General features: G+C 40.4%; 1 protein-coding gene and 2 long non-coding RNA genes across 3 annotated transcripts; 1 reads left to right on the top strand and 2 right to left on the bottom strand.

Annotated features, from left to right (window-relative positions):
- Positions 1–1238: 1238 nt before the first annotated feature.
- On the bottom strand, positions 1239–16485 carry LOC120729507. Its single transcript, XR_005694946.1, has 3 exons — positions 16476–16485; positions 15927–15931; positions 1239–1564 (listed from the first exon to the last, which is right to left on the bottom strand). It is a non-coding gene; the product is annotated as an uncharacterized LOC120729507 (long non-coding RNA).
- etfbkmt (electron transfer flavoprotein subunit beta lysine methyltransferase) lies at positions 5859–9853 on the bottom strand. Its single transcript, XM_040025151.1, has 3 exons — positions 9291–9853; positions 7577–7707; positions 5859–6580 (listed from the first exon to the last, which is right to left on the bottom strand). Exons 1-3 carry the CDS (start codon positions 9584–9586, stop codon positions 6231–6233), a joined length of 777 nt encoding a protein of 258 aa, XP_039881085.1. The 5' UTR covers positions 9587–9853; the 3' UTR covers positions 5859–6230.
- Positions 16486–23941: 7456 nt separating the features above from the next.
- On the top strand, positions 23942–25428 carry LOC120729506. Its single transcript, XR_005694945.1, has 2 exons — positions 23942–24405; positions 24839–25428. It is a non-coding gene; the product is annotated as an uncharacterized LOC120729506 (long non-coding RNA).
- Positions 25429–25896: the final 468 nt, after the last annotated feature.

Here is a 25896-nt window from a genome sequence, read left to right as displayed (position 1 = left end):
AAATCAACTGTGGGAGCAATCATCAGAAAATGGAAGACATACAAGACCACTGATAATCTCCCTCGATCTGGGGCTCCACGCAAGATCTCATCCCGTGGGGTCAAAATGATCATGAGAACGGTGAGCAAAGATCCCAGAACCACACGGGGGGACCTGGTGAATGACCTGCAGAGAGCTGGGACCAAAGTAACAAAGGTCACCATCAGTAACACACTACAACGGCAGGGAATCAAATCCCGCAGTGCCAGACGTGTTCCGCTGCTGAAGCCAGTGCATGTCCAGGCCCGTCTGAAGTTTGCCAGAGAGCACATGGATGATACAGCAGAGGATTGGGAGAATGTCATGAAACCAAAGTAGAACTTTTTGGTATAAACTCAACTCGTCGTGTTTGGAGGAAGAAGAATACTGAGTTGCATCCCAAGAACACCATACCTACTGTGAAGCATGGGGGTGGAAACATCATGCTATGGGGCTGTTTTTCTGCCAAGGGGACAGGACGACTGATCCGTGTTAAGGACAGAATGAATGGGGCCATGTATCGTGAGATTTTGAGCCAAAACCTCCTTCCATCAGTGAGAACTTTGAAGATGAAACGAGGCTGGGTCTTCCAACATGACAATGATCCAAAACACACCGCCCGGGCAACAAAGGAGTGGCTCCGTAAGAAGCATTTGAAAGTCCTGGAGTGGCCTAGCCAGTCTCCAGACCTCAACCCCATAGAAAATCTGTGGCGGGAGTTGAAAGTCCGTGTTGCTCGGCGACAGCCCCAAAACATCACTGCTCTCGAGAAGATCTGCATGGAGGAATGGGCCAAAATACCAGCTACTGTGTGTGCAAACCTGGTAAAGACCTATAGTAAACGTTTGACCTCTGTTATTGCCAACAAAGGTTATGTTACAAAGTATTGAGTTGTATTTTTGTTATTGACCAAATACTTATTTTCCACCCTGATTTACGAATAAATTCTTTACAAATCCTACCATGTGGATTCATGGATTTTTTTTTCACATTCTGTCTCTCACAGTTGAAGTGTACCTCTGGTGCAAATTACTGACCTCTGTCATCATTTTAGGTGGGGGAACTTGCACAATCGGTGGCTGACTAAATACTTTTTTGCCCCACTGTACAACAGTTTATATAGAGGGAAAAATTCACGAGTCAGCAGATTCTCAGTTTAAACCAGTACAGACCAAGATAAGGGAGCGTCTTCCTGCCCTTGGGTGAAGAAGCACCCTTTGTATAGTTTATCAGTTCAGCTACAATTATGATTATCTCAGCGACATATTTTCAAGGCACGAAATAAAGAGTTCTTTCATTAGTGAATTCTGAAACAAACCATCTGGCCTTCAACAGGCGTCTCCTAAGAGATTTAGAAACTAATGTAGCTGAGGGAGTGATCTCTGTGGTATTTCAACCTTGTACCAGCCTGTGATTCTCACACATCAATTCTTGGGTCAAAGAGAAAAATAACTAAAACAAAGGGGCCTTATTGAATGACAGAGTTTTCCTGTATAATGTTACTATAAAACAATATCCAGTAAATGCTCCCATGGTACTAAAATACCTAACAACCCCCACTGCCGAGCTTAAAAACTAGCACTTTTTGCACGTACGAGCACGCGCTCATGCACTCTCATGCACACGCGCTCACTCATCCGAAAAAGGGGCACTTCCGGGCCATGCGGTCCCACTGCGCACGCTCTGTCTTCTCGTAGCGGGTGCGTTTTAATTAGGTTCATCAGCCATTGTGCACATTTTGGCTTTTCATGGTAAATTTATACAAACAGGAATTACTTTGTCTTTTTACACTGACACTATAGAAAGACTTTTGTTGTCAGACAATCGAGCTGAAACGGCAAATTGTGTGTGTGTGTGTTTCTTTTATAAGCAGATTTTCTACGGTTAGTTAAGCGACTACCCAACCTTGCTGCATTGTTACATTGTTTCTAACAACTGAGCATTGTTGGCTGTTTCAGACTTTAAGACACCGTAAAAAAGTAACACCCCACCTTGACCTTTTGACCTTACCGGAAGTAGGCTACTCTGGGAGTGTGTAATATGATCCATAAGCGCGACGAATTGCATCCAGTGAGGGGAGGGTACTCTGGAAGTGTGTATTGGATTCCATATGTGTGACTAATCACGTCCTGTGTGAAAAAATTGTTTTCTCCCTTAGAGGGAGGGGGGTCTGTGGAGGGAGGAGAATAAAAACGGGGAGGGCCAGCACTTTTCTATGCACAGACAACATGGAGCCTTTCATTCTGCAGCCCTGCGTTCCTCTGTACTTGGACGGGGAAGAGATCTCCCCGCTCTCCACCGGAAGAGAACTCCACCGCTGCTGCCTCCCATGGGAGGCAGCAGCGGTGACTGGTCCTCATCGGTGCTTAGTGACACCCCCGTCACCGTCTACAGTAACAGATCAGAAGCAACCGATGCTCCGTGGAAAGAAGGGAAAAATAAGAGCGTCTTCATGTTCCGCAACCAGATACCGGCTCCGAGGAGCTTGCGGGGAGAATGGCCTCACTACCAGCACTCAACCCTACCTCCTGGCTGTTGGGGTGAAAAAGAATGGCATCCACCGGTTCTTCATTATTCTTGACAAGAATGCCATACCATGCAAGTCTACCTCTTCACTTGGTGCTTTTGATGAACTGTTTAAAGCACATTTTGTGTTTGGCACATCTTACAACACTATGCTTCACAACATGTACACGTTCATCCAAACCACAGGTTTTAGAAAACATTTAAATACCAAACACCTTAACTATTTTGACCAACAGGCTACTAGTGCCTGATGTGGCAGTTAAAGAAGTTAGCACTACAGGAGAGGTGATGTCAACTAATGTAGAAGAAACACCCACAACATCTGAAAAGTTGAAAAGGTCAAATAAGAGCACTTTGGATATGTGTGCCTCTGCTGCTGCACAGCTCAGGGCAGCTGGATTAAGCCAATCTACTGTGAATAGTTGGGTCTCCTCAATGGAGTATGTGTTTTTTGAGATTCATACTCAGGCTAAAGATGCAGCCTTACAGAGCGTACCTTCACAGTACACCACAAGTAAAAATAAATATAATAGTAATAAAATAAAGCATTGGGAGGCCTTTAGCCTGGAAACATTAGCTTTAGGACCAGGAAAGATGGTGACACTTGGAGAGCTGGAAGAAGGTCCAGAAATTGCTTGGAGCTGTGTTGTCTATCAGTTTGTTTTCAGCTAAGTGGATAATAACACATGGTACAGAGTGCCGCAATGACTTTCTCATCTGTACAGATGTAGGGTACATGGTCCCTCCTAAACAATGTAATAATGATACTAAAATAATGGCATCCAGTGAAACACACATCACTCAAACAAACCTTTTTCATATTTGATGGTTAGTATCCCAGTTGAGGAATCTGTTACTAAATCCTCAAATACATCATCATCCAACTCAGTCCCTGAACTATCAAAAACTTTCACTCCTTTTGTTACGGCTGGCACACCAAACTTTGCAAATGCTGGAAACAAGCACACAAGTTTGAGTAAACAAAGAGATTACATGACATCTAATGTTTTGTAGCCTAAAATGAAGATCATTTCAAGATACTTTTTCAAAAGTGACTCAGATAAATAAAAACGAAATTATTAAGCGCCAGTAACATGCTTGATAAGTGGTAGATTAAAAGGAGTGACACTCACATTATACAGTTTTTCCACTAAATATACATTCATAGCTAAGATGATTTCAAAACGTAAATGATTTTCAATTAATCATAAAATGCAGTTTGAAGAGACTAAATAACAAAAAGAACTTAAAGCACCTTGAACACCTTTTTTTATACAATGTTGTTTTCTTACCAGCAATCAAAATTCCTTAAGGCTTGGCTCAGATACTCTAGCAAATTTCTGCACACCTCCCAGTTTTGCTTTAAGCAACATGCTTCCTGTGGACAGTAATTTCTTATAGTCAGTGCTCTTCTTTGAACTACTGTAAACAGAAAATGTGAAAATTAAAACAGTCCCACAAATACCAGTAAAACAGCCTTGCATTGTTATTTCTTACACTGTATGTTACTTTTTTTCAGTGTAACAAGGTGTTTCAGCCCTTTGGCTGTAGTTTTTAAGCCCTGTACTAAATGAGTATTTCACCTACATGAAATATATTCCTCAATACAGACCTAAAATAATTACTAGTACTTTTACCATTTGTCTGATCTAACTTAGCACTAGGGAGTCAGTATTTTGTTCATCTTTAGTTTAACATACTGAACAGTCTGCTAACAAAAATGGAAAAAGGTAACTTGTGTCAATACCATCATTAGTTAACATCAAGTTAACTCACTACAAATACAAACACTGTCATCTTTAAGTTCAAACTACAAAAAGAAAACATTACAAACTGAATCCTGGATATTTTGGATACTTTATCAAGCTTATACTGCCTGCTGGTTGTAATCACTGTAACTGTAAAATCACTGAAGACAGTGGAATTGAAATAAGACAATAACCTTACTGAAAACGACCTCTATATCTAGGTATCCAAAAAGAAGTGAAAGATGTAACATCAGTGTAAAATTTTAATTAGTTAATGCTTGCCTTACATAATTTAAAATGTAACAATAACAAGCGAATTGACCGTGCACCAAGGTTAGCCAAAATGCTAGTTAGCTAGCTAATGTTAATATGTAGCTCCCAACACATGGAGGGTTTAATTTAATGGAATTTCAAACATGCTAGAACACAACACAATCACCACTACACACTGAAACAAAGAATCATATATGGTATAGCAAACACACGTATATCTGTGTGAGTGTAAGAGCCTTTTGTTTAGATGGACCGCTAGACTCCTGGCACCAGCTTTAGGGAGCCTTCATGGGGTCACACTCTGGCCACACACACACACACACTTACACAACGCACAGGCAAGGTACTCTTTGTGTGTATGTAGATGTCATATGTTAATGAACCCATGTATATTCATGTAACCTCAATAAAAGAGCAGTGTTACGGGGGAGCAGACGAGAGCGACTGGGGTCAAGCGAAGGAACGGCGCTTGTCGTGGTTCTCTCCCTCATGCATCAGTAACATAAAGAACTTTGCCTACTTGGTGTTCAATGCTTTTGCTGTGTAGTTAAATTGTCTCGTTCCAGCGGTGGGCCTGTGCTAGACAGACCCAACACACACCTTACCCTTTTCTCCCACACTACCACAACAGTGTGATTCTCAAAGTGCGGCTCAATGAACAAACAAAGACTCTAAAGTCAGAACAGAAAGATACAGTTGGAAGATTGGAGATTAATGTTTTTGTTTTTATGATGTGTAGTAAACTATCCCCTCTTCTATGTCTTGTTGTGTTGTGTGTACCTTAGAAGTCAAACTATACATTAACCATAGTTATAAAAAACATTTTGAATTTCATTCAGAGATGTCAAATCTACGACCCTTTACTGGCACAGCCTCACACGCTAAGATTTTTGATGTTTTTGTGTATAATGGTTTAGCCACAAACATAATTCCCACTTCTGGATAAAGATCACTGTATCTTCATGCTTCTTATGAAATTAAGCGTGGCACATCTTTATTAAGTTAGTATTTACTAATGCCTACATAATAATAGTAATAATAATGCACACTATGTACTCTGTGACATTAAGGTTCAAGAGTTTGGTACCAAGTTGTTGTTTTTTTCCCTTTGTTTTTGTTTTTTGTCTTTTGCCATCTTCTGTTCACCACCCAGTGTTTAAATTGGTCAATAATTTTAAGCCAAACTTTCCAGGTTGTATGAATGGCCCAAAATGTTTCTAAATTTTGTGACTCAAAAGTGAACGATGTGAAATACATTTAAGACATGAGTTATTAAACAGTTGAAAAAGATAGTGTGATGGCCATAATACTTTATACAGGTCAAATATTTCAAGAATCATATTTCTCAGTGTTTCTTGTTGATTTACCAATATATTCATGAGAGTTCTCTGCAAATGTTTGTGAATAGCACTAATATGCAGTGTGTAACTTACATGCATTTAAAAATTGCGATCAAGTTAACAATACACTAAAATTATGAATAACTTTAAGCTTGTATTCCCTTCCACTTCTGTTTCTTCTTTTCAATGAAGACTTTTCATGACCCAGAGTAAACAGTAACTGCGTAGAAGTCACAAAACATCTTCACATTTCAATTCAGGGGAGTATTTTTGATACAATAATTACAATAATCTGTAATACATCACAGATGCTACGATTTATTTGTTACAGTTCAGGACGGTAGCACCAAACAGTGCTGAAAGTTAGACCATAGTTCTCCTCTCTAACAGACTCAGGCAGCTCAAACTGGGCAAGCTGATGCAACAGCTGTCGGATGCTGTGACTCTCAAATTGGGCTCTGCCGGGATCTCCGATAAGTACTTTAGTGCCATGGACTCTGACACAGCTGTCCAACCAGCTGTGAAGGTGAGTGGTGAGGGCCTCATCGTAGAACATGTCACCTAAGAGGATCAGGCTGAAGGCGTCGGGTTCTGAACCAATCATGTTTGTCGTCAGACAAACAGGTGGTTCCAGCCCGTTCAGCTCACAGTTCATTTGGGTCGCAACAGCTGCAACTGTAACACAAACCAGTAGATTTAAGGCTTCTACTGCAAGATATGGTAAAATACTATAACAGCTTCAATAGTATTTAAAAATAACTATTTTGTTAATGTTATCCTCCTGTTTGGCATCATCTATTAGCCTTTTTTTTTTTTTACTTTAAATGCCAGTAGTAGTGCAAATGTATCACCACCAATAATTCTAGACAACACACAGGAAAAAGTATTAATTTCTTTCAGATAATGCAAAAAGCTACAGCAAAAATGCAAAACTGGACATAAATCATAATTTAAAATAATCTAGAGTCAGAATGACTTTTGAAATTGGTCATACATGTGGATGTCTAGAGGGTGTCAATGGAAAATTGTACTTAGTAGTCAGTATAGTCTTTTAATGATATAAGTTTGCATATGGTAGAATACTGCATGTAATCATTTGTGTTTAGAAGTATATAGTTGGTGGCATATTGAAAGAATGTCTCATCCTAGGAGGTCTGTAACATTCCAGGGTGTTCTGGCCTTCACCCCCACATCCTAGGAGCATGGGAGAGGTCGTACCTCGTCTTATTGTTTTACGGTAGGATTAACGTAGCTATATCTGTTCTAGTCTAAGTGCTTTTTGTTTAGATGAACTGCTGGAAGTCCAGCAGGTTTAGGGAAGTCGTTTATGGGGTCACACACACACACACACACACAAGCACCCACTGAAGTATAAATAAAGACCGGGGCAGTTTCTCAGTGCGAGTCTCAGTTCTGGAGGCTGCCCTTGCTAGCAAGAAATTCTGCGTGTTTCTCTTCTCTGATTCTCTACTGAAGAAGTGTTTTAGAGTACATCTCTTAACAGAGGGATAAAGTGTATGTCCTTGCAAAGCGTAAATAATGCACATGTGAACCATTTTAACAACAAACCTACTTTCTCGTAATTCCTGCTTTTTTATTTAACAGTTTAGAAACATTCAGCAACAATAACAGATTATGTGAACACATAAATAAATACACACAAATGCGTACCAGTGTCAACGTCATTAGCTACTACGTGAGCAGCACCACGCAGTGTTGCAGCAATGGCTGAGGCTCCACAGCCGCTCCCCAGATCCAGGACTGTCTGATTCCGGCACACCTCAGGGTTATCTAAGATATACCTTTAATAGGAAGTCATTAAAGAAAAACAAACGATTTGTTATCAGAAATTGCTGGACATCAAAAACTACACTAGCTAGCGCTTTATTAGGTGCACCTTCTTTGTAGTCTATATTGTGATGACAGTATCATAAAGTTGCTGTAGATTTGTCAGCTGCAAACACATGACGTGTGTGGGAATAAAGAAAATATTTTACTGCTACACATAGCTTTCATCATTATCATTGCATTAAAACGTTCATTAAAAGCTACTGGCATTAGATTAAAACTTATATTAAAGGTGCGGCTATAATCATTTTATACACACATTGCAGGTTGTGCTCATGAAAGAGTTGATGCTCAGTCTATTTAAAGGTCTTAAGCTTCGTTTGGCGCGATGTCCCGACGATCCATGGTGTAAGTGACTTGGAGCAACAGAAGGTTAACAAGCATACACGCTTACAAACATAAATGATTTTAAAGAAAGGCCAGGCCAAAGGCCTGGAATTCATTTTGCTTCTAACTGCATTTGAGTTTGCCTAGTAACAGGTGACAGAAGAAGAGTCGAGAAGGTTGCAAACCCTCAAGGACCATCTGGAGGGTGAAACAAATTGCCATGTATGGAAGAATGTGATAGAAAGAGGAACTTCTTTGTCTGTTTTTATCTTTTTAAATTGACCATTTACTGTAACTGATGCATGTCGGGGCGGAACCCTGATGTCTTAAAAGCATTCTGAAGTGTATTTTTGGGTGAAGATCTATGCTGTGTTGCAGTGTACATCTTCCCACGCGTGTGTTCAATAAAATCATTGTTTGACTGCACTCTTCTGGGCCAGTGTTGGTTTGTTCTTATCCTCAATATTTAGAATTCGGAACACGTGTCACATCCCAAAGATACTCCACTGGATTAACGCTGTGACTGTGCAGGCCATTTGAGTGCACTGAATGTTCAAGAAGCCAGTTTGAGATGATTTGTGACATGGTGGGTATAAAGGACGGACAGTAACAATACTCATCTGACAGGAGTGCCACCTGGTGTGGTCTTCTGCCGCTGAGTGTTCAGCAATGCTCTTCTGCATATGCCAGAAAGTTTATTCTGTTCTGTTAGAAATAAAATTTTTAATAAAGTTTCTTTTTAACATGAATTTCAATGTATGGTTATAATAGAGTTGGTACACTCGTTATTAGAAAATTGCAAGTATTTAACGCCATGGTGTGAAGGGTTGGGCGTTGAAGGTAGAGTGGTACACACTAACACTAATACAGATCACAATTAGAGAGAACCTGCCTTAGGAATGGATGGCGGTTATGGTAGGATGGTGTTTCTGTGCTGGCGATGGCACAGAAACTGTAAGGTGTTGGGTTAAAGCTGACACCAACGTAGAGGAAAACATATAGATATAAAACATGTCAGGTAACAACTGTAGAGGTATGCGGAAGGCCCATGAAGCTTGGTTTGAACTTCAGCAGGTCGTCTTGACCACGTCTACATGCCTAAATGCTCTGAGTTGCAGCCATGTGAATGAATTATTAGATATCTGTGTAAACGAGCAGTTTAAGACGTGTACCTAATAAAGTGACCGGTTAGCCATGGTTGTCATCTTACCTCGACAGTGCCTGTCCCCCTGGCCAGTATATAGCCCAGTAGGGGTCATCAAAGGGCCATAACTCCGGTCTCTCTCGCCAGAATCTGCATCGGGGGGTGAATAACCTCAGCCTGATCTCAGGAGTCAGGCTCTGCTCTCCTGTTATCTCCGTGTTTTCTATAATAAACTTCCTGATGTGCTCAGCAGATGGGCAGACATTTGAGAGGTATCTGTGTCCTTGTGTCTGCGTAAACACTTTGTAAATAAGTTTACCATGGCGGCTGCATTGCAGGGGCATTAAAAGCGCTGCTGACATTATAACAAAGCAGAGATAAAAGCAGCTAGACTAACGTTAGCGGGGCTTTCAGTCCCATTAGCCTCATAACTGCATTTTTGGAGAGGCTTTTACTATTTCTCGTTGAAGCTAACAGTTGTATCCTGTTATTTGTAAAGCGTGACTCTTCAAAACCTTACAATGGTGCAACAATCAAGTTAACATGGTTAACAGATAACACGATTCTTGCTGCTTCCCACACGAATGCAAAACAAGGTCGGACGAAGCTTCCTTCGACCGTCTGGAAACAACACACAGACTCTCGGTTCCGTTCAAAACAATTCCTACCAGTGGTTTATATGCAGTATTAATGTAATTTTAGCTGATGATAGGCGTGCATTTATCATCTATTTATGGGATATATAGTGTTTTTCTCTCTCAGTCAGTGTAATTGGGTTTGTGGACACGCTATTCCAAGTAATACATACCTCCCCTGTCAGAGCATATTAAAGTACAAAAGTGCAACTTGACCAAATTAATTTTAAAACAGTAAAACATAATTAGAACATATATATGGGTGGGAAAACCGTGATTGTCTTGAACAATTACAGGTTTCTGCTCATTATTAATGTTTCCTTTTTTAAATTGAATTAGAAATTGAACAGATTCATGTTGGTCTATGTAACTCAACTCCACTGATCCTATTTTGCCTACTGGTAAAAAGCCTATTTTTTACCATTTTATACAGCTCATAAGGGACAGTTTTGCAGTTTTTCTTTCACCTGATGCATGCATATTATGTCTCTCTGTCCATCTTAGACAGACATATCACAGCTATTACTTTTGTTCCTACTGGATTTAGAATAAACTTTAGATCAGGGAACATTTCCTGATCAGGATGCAATTCTAGGTGGCATCTAGGATGAAAAAGTCAAAATGAGATTTGATGCCCTGCACATTACTGATCACTATTTGTGTGTAAAATAAGTAATGATTAATCAGTGGCAGCTACGTTTTGCAGGACCTGGTCATGTACAGCTGCTACCAGTCTCCTGCCACCTGCCACTAGATGTTACACTAAAGGAGAAACAGCAAATTAGTCATAGGGATGTGCAACCTATCTCCAGCTGCGGCTTAGCCCTTGTGGCCATCTGTCAGGTGACTCAATTATGTCAATTAGCCAGTCTTGGGCTAGGGAAAAATAATCTGGCAGAATTCATAAAACAAAAAACAGTTAGGAGTTTGCACAACAAAATAAGACGTTCAAAACAAATAAAAACGAAGCCATTCAAAACCTTTAAGACACAAAAAGTTAAACCACAATAAGAAATAAAAACATGCAAGTCACAGAGGTCGCCTGGTTGAGGCAGTGGCCCATGTGCTGAAGGCTACAGTCCATATTGCATGCCCTGGGTTTGAGTCTCAGTTTGATACTCAGTTTGAGGCTGCCTCAGACTATTTGCTGTGTCATTTGCCTTGCCTATTGTCCTGCACAGTCATTACCAATAAATGGGGTGATCGTGGCTCAAGAGTTGGGAGTTCGTCTTGTAATCGGAAGGTTGCCGGTTTGAGCCCTGGCTCGGACAGTCTCGATAGAATAGAATAGAATAGAATAGAATTCAACTTTATTGTCATTGCACATGCACAGGTACAGGGCAACGAAATGCAGTTTGCATCCATCCAGAAGTGCTTTAGTGATATAGATATATTACAATATATATTAGCAATAATATAGATATGTGAGTATATTACAGAAATGGGTCTATTATGGTATGTTATAATGTACACGGTATGAAGTATGTTGTGAATATTCTATAACTATAAGTATGTACAGGCTGTAGTGAGTACAAGCTATGTACAGGATATGAACAGGATATAAATATGAAAAACTATACAGAATATGAAATAAATAACTTTACAGAATCTGAGATATACAGCTATACAGAAATGGGAACTATGCAAGTTGTAAACAGTTGTAGGATTAAAGATTATCGAATGTACAGAATGATTATTTACACAGAGCTATACAGTAGTGCAGTTAAGATAAGTGAGGGTGTAGATAGTTTCTACAGAGGCTATATAAAGTGCTAGTGGTTGTGAGTGGTGGTTCAGTCCATGTTATTGTTGTGTGTTTGAGGGTACAGTTGTCCATTGTGGGTGTGTGTATGTTCAGTCCATGAGTTTAACGTGGGTCAGATGTCAGGAGGCAGAGTTCAGGAGTCTGACAGCTGTGGGGAAGAAGCTGTTCCGGTACCTGGTGGTCTTAGTCCGGAGGCTCCTGTGGCGCCTCCCAGAGGGCAGGAGGGTGAAGAGTCCATGTGATGGGTGACTGGGGTCTTTGATGATTTTCCCAGCCCTTTTCAGACACCGCTTCCTGTAGATGTCTTTTATGGCAGGAAGTGGTGCTCCGGCGATGCGCTGGGCAGTTTTCACGACCCTCTGCAATGCCTTCCGGTCCGAGGCAGAGCAGTTCCCGTACCAGACTGTTATACAGTTGGTCAGGATGCTCTCGATGGTGCAGCGATAGAAGTTCACCAGGATGTCTGAGGACAGGTGGTTCTTCCTCAGAGTCCTCAAGAAGAAGAGGCGCTGGTGAGCCTTCTTGACCAGCTTGGAGCAGTTGGTCGTCCAGGTGAGATCCTCGGAGATGTGGACTCCCAGGAACTTGAAGCTGCTCACACGCTCCACAGCCGTCCCCTTAATGTGGATGGGTGGATGTGGGTCAGCATTCCTCCTGTAGTCCACGATGAGCTCCTTGGTCTTCTCGGTGTTAAGCAGCAGGTTGTTTCTGTCGCACCACTCAGCCAGACGATCCACCTCCTCCCTGTAGGCGGCCTCATCGTTGTCACTGATGAGGCCAATCACCGTGGTGTCATCTGCAAACTTAATGATGGTGTTGGAACCATCAGCAGGTCTGCAGTCGTGGGTGAAAAGGGAGTAGAGGAAAGGGCTCATCACACAGCCTTGTGGTACACCGGTGTTCATCGTGATTGTAGATGAGCAGCGGTTATCCAGCCGGACATGTTGGGGGCGGTTGGTCAGGAAGTCCAGTAACCATTTGCAGATGAGGGAACTGATGCCCAGGTCTGTCAGTTTCCTGATGAGTTGTGAGGGGTGGATTGTATTGAATGCTGAACTGAAGTCTATAAACAGCATTCTGGCGTAGGTGTTGTTGTTGTCCAGGTGTGAGAGGACAGAGTGCAGTGCGATGGAGACTGCATCCTCTGTGCTCCTGTTCTGGCGGTATGCGAATTGGTGGGGGTCCAGGGTGGGGGGGAGACAGGATTTGAAGTGTGCTAGGACCAGCTGCTCTAAGCACTTAGTGATGATGGGGGTGAGTGCTACTGGGCGGTAATCATTGAGGCATGATGGATCGTTGTGTCCTTGGGCAAGACACTTCACCCGTTGCCTACTGGTGGTGGTCAGAGGCTGCTAGTGTCCGGCAGCCTCGCCTCTGTCAGTGCGCCCCAGGGTGGCTGTGGCTGCAATGTAGCTTGCCAGCACCAGTGTGTGTGAATGGGTGGATGACTGGATGTTGTTAAAATCTCCCAATTCTTTTAATCTTTGGGCTGAAGGAAGGACAATACTCGGTGTATAAATGCTCAATCAACAATCATTTATTTCCATACAATTCAACACTTAAGAGCATAAGAACGTCCGGACGGGAGAGATGCTTGCAGAGGGTCACAGCATGTCTCCAAATGGTGACGGGTTACTCAGCTTCTTATAGCCTCTAGTGGCCCCCACCTAGTCGTAAAAGCCTAAACATTCACATTCTTTCTCTGTTACGGCGCCTAAGTTATGACCTCGGCTCCCTGTCTTTCTGCTCTCTGTAAAGATGGGGGTATGGATATGGAATGTGGTCTGTCTCCCCTGTCTTAGACACAGTCTCCTGCATACAACCTTTCTTTTCATGATTCAGCAGTAAAACATGTCAAGAACACAGTGTGAGACATTCACAGCAGATCAAGGATACAGAGTGATGCACACTTTATCTAATGAACTACAAAATGAATATGTTCTTTTAACCCAAAAGTATAATGAGAACTAAACTACATACACAGCACACCATCTAAACTAAAGGAAATTATATGACCTACAGCAGTTAACATAATTCAACTACTTTAACTACAGATATAAGATAACATATGATAACAGAATAATCTCACAATGTGTAAAGCGCTTTGGGGTCCGTGGACTAATAAAGCGCTATACAAATACAGGCCATTTACTGCAAAAGCCTCATGTTCTAAAAACTCTTTATCTTACAATTCTTTCTTTCTTCCAAAATCAAGTTTTTCACCATCTTGATGGACAATGAGTCACACAATCAAAGCTATTTATATGTTGTCTCACCTCTAATTTGCAGGTAGAAGACAGCTTCAGAAAATATAGACTATTTTTGCAAAACAGAGGATAAAATGTACAGTAATATGAATAGGATTTTATAAAAAGAAACAAAAAGATTAAAATTAATAATAAAAAACATCAATAATTAACATGATAAAAGAACAAAGCATTTTGCCCAGCATCCCGGTCATGTTTGCAGTACAAACTAAAGCAAGTGCTTTACGTAGTTAACTTCGCTAAAGTATTTACTTCAAATGAATAGAGTGAAAAACAACAGTGCGTATATGATCGGGTGGTTTACTGAGACACAGTCATACATTATGTGCAGTTTATCTGGTGGCAGAGGGGACTGCAGCCCGAGGCTTCAATTATGGCGCCTCTTATGTTCTCATCTTGTGAGAAAGTATTGCTTTTTGATGGAGAAGGTGGAGGAGTCCTAATGGATAGTTGTCTTCTTGTCATTGAATTTACCCAGAGCTGACCCCTGTGGCCTAGACTGGCACACCCACAGATCTGCTCGGGGATTGTGTTTACAGATGGCTGCTGTCTATCACAGCTAGCGGGTGTAGCGAGTTGATTTCATATTGGAATTGCAACCTTGAGGCCCCGGTCTATGAGTCAGTGTGGAAATGGCGCAGCAATTTGATCACACTCTGCACACGGAGAAGATCACATATACCTTTGTTCTCCATTATACTGGCTGTGCTTCAGACATCTTTTTATAGCATCATGTATGATTTGCTTGTTCAACAGACCTGACATTTAACAGTTTAAAAAGCAATTCATAGCCTCTGTTCACTGAAACAGGAAGATACTTTTGGCACATGGGAATGAGAATTCAAAGCAAAAGGTTTTCTGTTTTTAGTAATGTATACACAGAGCATGAAGAAAAAACAAGAAAAAAATGACAAGAATGAGAACAGACAACAGAATCGAGTTGATAAAGTCTACTAGAAATGTTTCCATTATAATTTTTGTGATGTTTGGCTTCTTTTTCACAGAGTTAATCACAGTTATGTTAGTATGAGAAGTGCTTTCTACAGCTCTCCCAGCAAAAACTCTAAACTGTTACAGTAGTTAAGTGTTTTTAGGCTTAAAGGTTAAATCCTGACAGCGCAGTCAGACCTGAGTCAGTTCAATATGAGTATCAAGCCTCTATTCTTTCCATCCAACTTCTTCCTCCACTCTGAAATGCAACATTACTCTTCATCCTTTCAGATTTAAAACTATTCATTTACTGTTTGATGCACTTTTCTTCTGCCCAGCCGGACTAATGACACCTGTAAATTATCTCCTCCCTTTTGATGAACTCTAGAAATCCACAAGTGGCATTCCAAAGGGAAATAAAGGTACCACTCCTGCATGATGAACTCCCCCAGTAAAAGCAAAACCTCCCAAAGAGGATCATCAAACCTTTCATCAGTGATATTGCAATGAAACCTTCACCCTTTGAGTGCTGGCTATAAATTTCCTCTGTGTCCTCCTGTCCCATTTCCCAGGGGTTTGCAGGAGTGCAGACTGCAAAGTACAAAGCCTGAAACCTCTTTCCTTTAAAAAGAACCTGAACCAAAGTAACATAAAATATGCAAAATAGTGTAACTGTACTTCTCAGAATGTCACGGTCACTGCTTTATCTCTCCATTAATCCCTCTATTTCTTGTATGTCTTTCCCCTTCCTGTGTATTTTTCTGGTCCCTGTTTTCTCTGTTGTTTTTGTGTGTATGGCATTGGCGCTCTAATCATTTACTGATGTGCAATCAACCTGCACACCTGATGCCCATCCACCAATCAAGCTCTGAGGCACATGCACCCTGTCTTCTCATCTGCTCCTCATCACTCTGTTGTGTCATGGCCAACTCTTCTCTTGTCTTTGATGAGTTTTGTAGACCTGTGTTGTTATCTGGTTCTCCTTTGTGTTGTGTTCCTGGACCGTGTTTCTATACTCTCCCGTCCAACTCTGCACCACTCAATCAGCCCCACTCTCAGCCAACTTCAGCCTGCCTGCCACTGCCAGCCACAATCTCCAGTCAACATCAGCTTCATTAGCATTGAACTGCAAAACTGTAATAAACTCTTCTCACCTCCTGATAGAGCTGAGTCAGAGTCCTATTTTTGCATCCACTGGCCTGTTTTGAATGTTTATAAGTTTAGTTTTGGGGCAATTTGGTGTTTGTTTGCTCAAAAAATCTGGAGACTCAGGTAACACACACACCACTGTGGGGCCCCAAGCACCACAAAATTATTATTGAATAAAATACATTAGTTCTAAAGTAGTTTGTAAGTAAACAAGTGTTATTGCTCCCCCTATTGGTCAATCTGGTTACTCGAAAAAATGGGGAAGATGATCTCTGCGTGGATTCGGTGAGGTGGTAGAACACAGTCTGGCCCTTAAAACACCACTTTATCTCAGACACAAAGTGAAAACTGTGTCACAAAATATGGCAGTTATTTTAATATTTAATATATATTATATTGTTAGACTGTTCATACCTTTTTCTGCTGAGAGGATTTGTAAGCCGTTTACTGTTGTGAGTTTTAATTATTTTCTCTGTTGTAATGTTATATTATCAGATTGGCACACATGAGCACACTTTTCTTACTCTTTCTTGTACTATTTCCTTCCTCTTCTGCCTCTTCAGTCTGTGGAACCACAGGATAAAAGATTTTAGACCCGGGCAGCAATGATAACCTCTGGGCTCTTGTGCAGCAGCAGATGTTCTGCCCTCATGAAAGTAAAATATTCCAATCATGGACTATTAAAAACAAATCTTTAATTCTATAACATTTAGCCTCATGCATTGTAGTTGTTTCAGGGGTTGCATAAATGTAGACTATCCAGTGAGAACAAAATCTCACTAACAGGGTTGGAAGTGCAATAAAAAAAAGGAATAGACCCTCCCGGCAACAAATGTAAAATGAAATGCTGTGGAACACCTCCTTTTCTTTCTAAATGTGCAGTCTAGTGCATTCAATGTTAAAGAAGATAAGAAAGAAAGCATTATAGCACCTTTATTGTCCTTCCTTAGGATTTAAACAAACACAACAAAGTGAATTTGAAGGTATGAAGACATATCTCAGCAACTGCTTGTTTCCATTAGACTTTGTGTAAGAATTTATCATTCTTTTCTAAGGTTGTTTGCACAAAATTGCATCAATCATTCTAGGGGGTGTGGGTGTTTCAATAAGAAGAAGCATGCTTTTTCTATCAGTATTGGAAGCTGAGAGTTTAAAAAAAAGAAACATGTTCAGAATTGCTAAACTAATGTTGCCCTTCTGAAGTGCTCGACCATCTGATTCAGTTCATTCAATTTTATTTGTGTTATGCCAGTTCGCAATAACAGTAGCCTCAAGGTGCTTTGTATCATAAGGTAAAGACTCTACAATGTTAGAAACAAAGCCCAACAATCACAAGACACCCTATGTGCAAGCAGCTGGAGACAGTGAGATCTAAAAAACATCCTTTTAACAAGAAGAAACCTTCAGCAGAGCCAGGCTCAGGGAGGGGCAGGCATCCGTGTGAATGGTTGGGGGTGAGGGCAACAGAGCAGCAGAGAGAGGCAGGACCAAAACACACACTATGGGAGAAAGAGCCAGCGTTTAATAATCACTAATGATTAAATACAGTAGGTTTTCATCGCTGTCTGCAGCTATATTTCAGATTCATATGGGTTGCTTCTCAAGTGTTTCTTTCAGACTTGTGAGAGATTTATAAAAAACTAGAAGCCCTATTGTGTGTCTCTTTTATAATCATCATGATAATGGATGTCTAACCTCAGGGATGTTCCTTCAGAGCCTGTGGCCACTTTACTGTATGTACAAGTGGATGCTGAGCACACCACACTGACTCTGAGCATCCACCGTCCTTACACAACCTCTTTTCACCACTAGAGGATATTCTTAGTCATGTTACCTGAAGCAGAATCCCAGGCATGCAAACATACAGCCCACACTTTCACACAAAGCTTAGCACCATTTCATTTAAAGGGGAAAAAAGAAGAAGGTTTTATGCCAGTGTTAAAAACAGATTTATAACTGGAGACTGAACCCACACATTTTGAGATGCATATGACAATTAAATTTATTATAGACTGAGACATGTATCAGAGCAGAAAAGCTCTGTTATATCCAGACGACTATTGATTAAAAAAAGTCTTGAAATTATTTAAATTTATTCATTTATGAGTCACTTTTACCTGCAGACACCTTTTTAAGCAAAGCTGTCATGAACTGAACGAAGGACAGGTGCTGAATAAATCACAATTAAAGTCCTGCCAATGCAGAGACATATTACAGGAAGTTACGTAACCCATAAATAATGTATTTGACTGGCCATGTGAGTAATTTTAGACGATATAAATCCAGCTGTGGGTCATAGAAAGTATTTTAGACATGCAGAGCAGGACTCTTTAAAATATATTTTAGAGTATTTGTATTAATAGATTCATCCAAAAAAATCAGGTGAAGTTCTGGCATCAGATTTTCAGATTAGATAAGATTAGATAAAACTTTATTAATCCTTTGGGTGGGTTCCTCCAGGAAATTCAGTAAAAAAAAAAAAAAAAAAACCTATTACCAGTAATAAAACTACCTGATTATATGCAGTATTTATTCTCAGAAAAGAAAGCCATGAAGCTGTTTTTGCAGTTTCAACCTTCTTAAGGCAGGAAAATGTTTTGATAAAGCACCGGAATTAAGTGGTAGCTAAAATCCCTAAATTTCTAGACGTCAGTGTCCTGGATGACACATACAAACATGTCTGGCAACCTGAACAATCCATTATGTTGTTTCCTAGATGGTTGTTTTGAAGATAACGGGATACTGAAGTGACTCAACTGAAAATTAACCTTGTTTGCTGCTGGAGGTTCAGCTGTTTTCATCATGTCTCTTTTATAATTCTTCTTTGGATAAATGCTACTTAGGATATTTTGTGTCATAATGACTACTAAACATTATGACATAATGCCAATTTTTCTGGGAGGACAGTTGATTAAGTACGACCGTTTGCCATTGGCCTTTTTTTCAGTCCGCTTGCTTTCAGAAAAGTGACTTTGGTCTCTGAACATGTTTGGCTCAGTTGACAAATGTGTACAGCAGGGCGCCAGAGGAAATACTTGCCAGGAAACTCAGAAAGCATAATTTATTTAGAGAGTTTACTCGTTGATTAATACAGATCAAAACAATGAGCTGTAGCGAATTCATTTCCCTCCTTTTAATTATCATGGGATGTGATTGGGGCAACAAGAAAATGAGTACGCTATATGCTTTAGATGTAGCCTGAATTTACAGACTGCTTGCAACGCGAAGGGGACTGAAATATGTTTTCAGTGTAACGGAAAACTAATGATAAGAAGTAACACAGTGGTAATTATTGGCTTTTGCTACTAAGTAATTAAATAATATTGTGGGGGTAAAAGCCCTCTGCAACAGTAACGTCCTTAGAAGAAAAAGTGATAGCCTAGTCTCTGGTTTCTGTAGATAGGGACTCTCAGTGCATTTTGTTGACAATTATTTAGTGTAAAATGAAAAAAAACTTCTGATGACCACAGGGTTCCTCGTATTCACTGGCCACTGCCAGCTGCTAGCTGTGAATGTTTCTGGAGAATATTGGTGAAGGTTAAATGTTTCACATTTATGGTGAGGAACATGTGGCACCCAGTTTGATCAGTCATTTCAGTTGTACATGTCCTCTTTGCATCTTTAACTGTTAAACAAAAATAAGGGCATCCATGGAAAGAAGCAAATAAACTCTGTCTCAGGCGTCAACACAGGATCACGGGATTCATTTTTATTTTAAAGAGGGAAACCATGGAAACAGCCCGTGATGAGCGATAGCTATTCGCGTGTGGCTGTGTACACAGTGCATGACGGCATATGTGTTTGTTTACAGTGCAGCTGCATATGTATTTGCCAGACTGGGCTAGCTCACAAGCAGATTGCAGCATTAAGTATTATAATAAATGTGCAGCGATATCTCATTAAAATAGATCACGCAAGTGCAAACTGATAACTGAGCTGCTTCCAAAGAGACAATAGTCACACTCATTCGGTCCTGGCTTATGTTAAAAAAAAAGAGAGAGAAAAAAAGAAAATGCCCAGCTGGAAGAAGAAAGTATTACTGATGAAACCCATTATCTGTTTAATTAGCTGTCCTTGTACTGACAAAGATATTTGCTGCTTTTCATGTCTGAGGTTTTGTAGATTGTCATCAAATAAATCAATTAAAAGATTTCTTTGAGAGAATTGCAGTTTTTCATGTTCTTGATTTAAACCGTTGGGTTGACTTGAAACCATTTACAGATGGCGACTAGTGTCAGATTGAGGCAGAGCCCCAGCGGAGCAGCGAGTGTGTGGTATGTGATTTGTAACACACACACCACAGTGAGACAGTTTGGAGGGAAATAGAAGGAAATTAGACCCAGCAGAGATGGTCATAGAGGAAAGTGATATGGAGAGAAAAGGTGGAGAGTTTATGGGTTATATAGAGAGAAAGAGACAGAGTGAGTCTTTAGTCCTCTTCTGCTACGTGAAAACCCACCTCTATTAGAAACTTTTTGGAACAATACACTGAGCTGAGGCTGCTTCTCCCCTGAGAATTGCAGACTCATAAAAATGTCACACTAAAACTGAACAAAACAGGCTGTTTCCCCTGAAAGGCTTGTGTTTCAAAGACAGTTGTAAGATGTGAAACGGGAGGAGGCAGCACCGGTAGATGACACTTAGAGAAAATAATGGGTTGCACATGCAGGCAGTAGGCTCATCCCTCTAAATACTCCCAGTGTCAACCAGTTTGAATCATCAGCGGGCGACCATGTTTGACATCCCAGGAGAGCGTTTGTGGGTCACCACTCTGTGCGCTGCTTCATCGGGAGGGATTGTTTGTACTGAGAGAGAAAATAGAGGAAGCGCAGTGGGAAAGATTCCCGGGTAGTTCAAGGTTAAAGCGAAACTCATCTACTGGCAGCGTGCATATATGGGAAAACCGAAAGTGTAGGTGTCAGTGGTGAGATAGAAATGTGACCGACTAAGGAATTTGAGTGTTGACACTGTAATCATTAACAGGAGAAAAATAAACCTTCTCAGTCACTTTACACTTTAATAATGGTTTTACTTTCACAATGAGATGGTACTACACTGAATCATGAGTAGAGGCCCTTAATATAGGGCCCATATTTAGACTTTGGATACAGTGTCAACGTTTCACCATACCTACTTATCTATCTAACTTTAGCAAAGAAGCTGCAGTATTCATTGCTTATATCAGAAAGGTAACAAAAGTCTACATTTGCTCTTCTACATTTTGGAAACTCATATTCTGTGGAGGACTGGCGGGGGAAGATGTTTGCTTTATTTCAGGGAGAAGCCTTTCTTCTCAGCTTGCGGTGACTCAGGGATTGTCTTAAGCACATACCCCGCATGCCACACAATCTGTTATAAGCATTTGCATTATGTTCACAGGTTGACTTTGACCTTAGTTCGCTGTACAAGACAATATTTCTTCTTTATGCGGTTATAGTACAGCAATAAGATTCTTTGGAGCTGAAAGATATGTAGATGTAATTCTTCCATGATGACCACAAACTCCCATCCTGAACATTTAGCTGAATAAATAATGGAGTCTTTTCTGCATGTGTCACTGTCTTATCTATTATTGATTGCTCAGATGACCAAGCACAGAAAAGTCATTTATAAGTGATAGGTTTATATAATTTCAAGTCTGTTGCTATGTACTGAAGTTATTACCTCAATAGTCTGGTTATAACTCTGTGAGCGCCATTACTTTCCATCCAGCACAGATCCCTGATAAATGAAAAGGTGGACTCCCTATTTCTTTTGATATCACATCATTGGGCACTAATAACTCCCATCCAATTACAGTGGGTCACACTCATCATCCATTCTGAGAGAGTTTGCCCATTAATTATACCTTGGAGTAGCAACATTGTGCGTTTTAACTTGGTCATGAAAAAAACTGTCCAGCTTGCCTCAGAGATATTTGAGCGTGCATTGAAGTCTGCCTAACCAGGCTACATGTGTTTTTTGGACTTTGAGAAGGCTTTTGACCCCATCCCTGTGGGGACTGTTTTGGGGTATCTGGCCTGTTGCTATGCGTGATTCGGTCCCTGTACAACTGTTGGTTGGTTGGTGGGATTTTGGGTCAGTTGGTTCTATTACACTGCTCTTCACTGTGGAACCAAATCTAAAATTCTAATAACTTAAAGTCAGAGATCCTAAGCTCTTTAAAAATAAAAGTACCAGAAAATTGTCAATTGCTACTTAACACTTGATCACACTCACACAAATTATGATTACCTTGTCAATTACAAAAATGTAGAATAGATGTAATAAATATACTTTAGGTTCAAGGTTCTTTATTCGTCACATGCATAGTTATACGACTTGTGCAAAAAGGAGACAAAGAACGTTATATATAATATATACATTAGGTGAATGTGCAGTAGTAGCATGTATGCAGCAAGCAGGTGAATTCTGTGCATTAAGTGAATTAAATAAGAATAGACAATCTGACTATTTTACAGAACAGACAATATGAACTTACTTAAAATTAAAGGAATTTGAAATGTACATTGTGCCGGTCGGTTTAGAGTGTCTGGAAGAGAGTCCTGTCTCAGTCACTTATGGATGATGTGAGAGGGTGTGTGTGTGTGTGTGTGCGTGTGTGTGTGTTGGGGGGGGGTTAGGGCCCAGATGGCTTGGGGATAGAAGCTCCTCTTGAGTCTCTCTGTTCTTGCCCGGATGATGTGGAACCTTTTACCAGATTGCAGAAGTTGGAACAGTTTGTTGCCAGGATGGACTTCCTCAGTTGTCGTAGGTGGTACAGGCGCTGCCTAGCCTTTTTGGTCTGGACCTGAATGTGGGAAGACCATGTCAGGTCTGAGGAGATGTGGACACCGAGATACTTGAAGGACAGCACCCTCTCCACTGGAGCTCCATTGATGATAGTGGGCTTGTAGTCTCTGTGCTGACTCCTTCTGAAGTCCACCACCAGCTCCTTGGTCTTAATTCTGCCTGTTTATTAACTTACAAAATAAAGCTGGTTTTGCCTTAAATAAATCTTGCAACAAAGGATTGAAAGAATAACCATCTTTAGGAAATTATTAGCTGAAGTCATAATCTAAGTGGACTTATAGTCTACTATATCAGACTTTCTGAGTCACCTGCTGCTTGCTATTGTATTCCAAGGTACTTCCACATTTGGCTTCCGTTTCCAGACCTGGAAGCTATGCCAGTCTTTTATATATAGTGTATGGATGACAACAGTGTGACTGAGGAATGGCATTAAAAGCGCATAATAGTGAAATGAATCATTAAAAGCAAACATAAAAGATGCAATGTAAATGCTTTGTGAGGAGAAACTGCAGAGCTGAGTCATAATTCTCTGTGTGTTTACCACCATGAGCTTTAGCTTTCGCTTACCAAGTGTAATGTGATTAACTCTTAATATAGAAATATTGATTATAAGTGTATAGCAAGCTAATTTGTTTTTGGCAAGTTAATAATTCCAGTTAGTCAATATTTCCCCAATTAACTTCTCTAGTGTGGTGAGGAATAATGGCACCTTGCACACAGCACCCTGTAATCACCTATTGTGATGCATGTTTATATAGGTATACTCACACAGAGCAAATAAAATCAACCCTAGTCTTGCTTTTTTTTTCTTCTTCTCCACTTTAGGATTAGCACCTGGGTCCCATTAGACCACTTAAAGACTACTGAGACACATGTAGACATACAACCTGAATACATAAATTGCTGTAAATGAAGAAATATCTTCTGCATGCTCCCGCTCTGCACCTGTTTTATGGGTTAAAAGTGTTTTCACTGCATTTCTCCCAGAGCAAAAAACAGATTAGAGTCCTAAAGACCATTTTTATTGCTAATAAGGCTATAACAGGGTTTTAAAGCAACAAAGGCAACACACAAGCATTGTTATTAATCCTTTTGTTGAGATACTAAAATTTAATCTTATCAATTACAAATATGTAAATATGGTGTTATATCTATATGATCTGTTTCTCTCTATATGTAACATATGTGTTAAATACTTGTGAATTTCACCCAAAACACATTTTTTTGGATTAAATATGTCATTTTGGCATCTCACTCTCCTACCTGTGTGATCTGAGTCTGTGTGGGTGTGCGCTGCGTGATGACGTAGGCGCGTGCATGTGTGCCCCGGTCACAGCTCCTTTCAGCATGGCCGGAGGTAAGTCACTGCCACGTTGCTCTCAGCTAATTAAAGTTTGTTCGGATCCCAAGCTGCAATGTGAATACAGCCGAACCGCCGCGTTTTTGTTTGTCATTAAGAGACTCATTCGGGATAAGTTTTGTGGAGGGCGGAGTTCGCTAATATACACTTATAATGAGTTTTAGCCGAGAACGCAGCTGAAATGCTAGCATGCTAAGTTAGCCTGATCGCTAGCGGCTTGAGAGCGTACTCGCGGCAGTCTTTTTTTTAACAGCATGCACTCTTTTTCCCTTCGTCAGGAGAGGTGTACTGGCAGTCGCGTGACACACACAGATCAGACACATATTTCTGTGTTGCAGGTATGGAGATGTTCTTATGTTTTGGAGATGCAGTCTTTCATTCATTGTTTTTATAATTACAGTGTTGTATTGCCTGTTAGATGGCGGTTATTAATATGATTGTACTGAAGTATAATGTTTGAACTATAAGCACTAGAATATTGGGTCCTGGTTATTGAATTGTATTTATCTGACTGTTTAATTTGTTTTTGAATTATTTTGTTTAGTCTTATAAGTTGTTTTTGATGTTTTTTCAGTGACATATTATTTATTTTGTGCTTTTTGTTTTTGAGAGCTTAAGTGAATGTTTTAAAACAATTTGTTGTATTTGATTTATTATATTATTATAGTATTAATGAAGCTGCAGTCACAGCTCCTTTCAGCATGGCCGGAGGAGAGGTGTACTGGCAGTCGCGTGACACACACAGATCAGACACATATTTCTGTGTTGCAGGTATGGAGATGTTCTTATGTTTTGGAGATGCAGTCTTTCATTCATTGTTTTTATAATTACAGTGTTGTATTGCCTGTTAGATGGCGGTTATTAATATGATTGTACTGAAGTATAATGTTTGAACTATAAGCACTAGAATATTGGGTCCTGGTTATTGAATTGTATTTATCTGACTGTTTAATTTGTTTTTGAATTATTTTGTTTAGTCTTATAAGTTGTTTTTGATGTTTTTTCAGTGACATATTATTTATTTTGTGCTTTTTGTTTTTGAGAGCTTAAGTGAATGTTTTAAAACAATTTGTTGTATTTGATTTATTATATTATTATAGTATTAATGAAGCTGCAGTCACAGCTCCTTTCAGCATGGCCGGAGGAGAGGTGTACTGGCAGTCGCGTGACACACACAGATCAGACACATATTTCTGTGTTGCAGATGTGCAGTAAACAGCCAAAGACCCAGTACTGTCTCCTGCCTCTTACTTTCACGCCAGAACACAACGCAAGAACAACAGGCGTAACACTTGAACGGGTTACATTGGTGCCGTGACCCTTTGGATTCATCAAGCATCGACGTCATCTCGATCACCGTGGGGAGCTCTTCGCAATTGCCCTTGCTCCAAGTTGGTTGCTTTTCCTAACTTGTGTGGGACTTTTTGAATGAGCTTGGACATTTAATCTGCTCAATTCTCATCCTGAATAACATTAAGTGTTAGTTACGAAGACTGTGTTTGCTTTTGTACAGTTGCACTATTTGGAATCTTGTTTTTTTTTGTGATTGTGCTTTATTCATCATTATGGAGTCAGCATCTGGTTCAGAGGCAACTGGCGTTCTTGATGGGGAGGTTTTCTCTAATGTTGGTTTGGGGCGAGGGTGGTTTCTTGGGGATGGGGTTCAGACACCTAAAGTTGGTGTGTCATTTGCTCCCAAGTTTTGTTCCACTCGTCTCCAGGTTCCCCCCTGTGACATTCAGACCCCGCAGACAGCTGCCAATGCTGAGTTGAG

Source organism: Simochromis diagramma, unplaced genomic scaffold (genome assembly GCF_900408965.1).
Source record: "Simochromis diagramma unplaced genomic scaffold, fSimDia1.1 OVJJ01000293.1, whole genome shotgun sequence".
Classification (NCBI taxonomy): Eukaryota; Metazoa; Chordata; class Actinopteri; order Cichliformes; family Cichlidae; genus Simochromis; species Simochromis diagramma.
The sequence above is the reverse complement of the archived record's forward strand: the minus strand, read 5'-3'. Positions and strand labels throughout refer to the sequence as shown.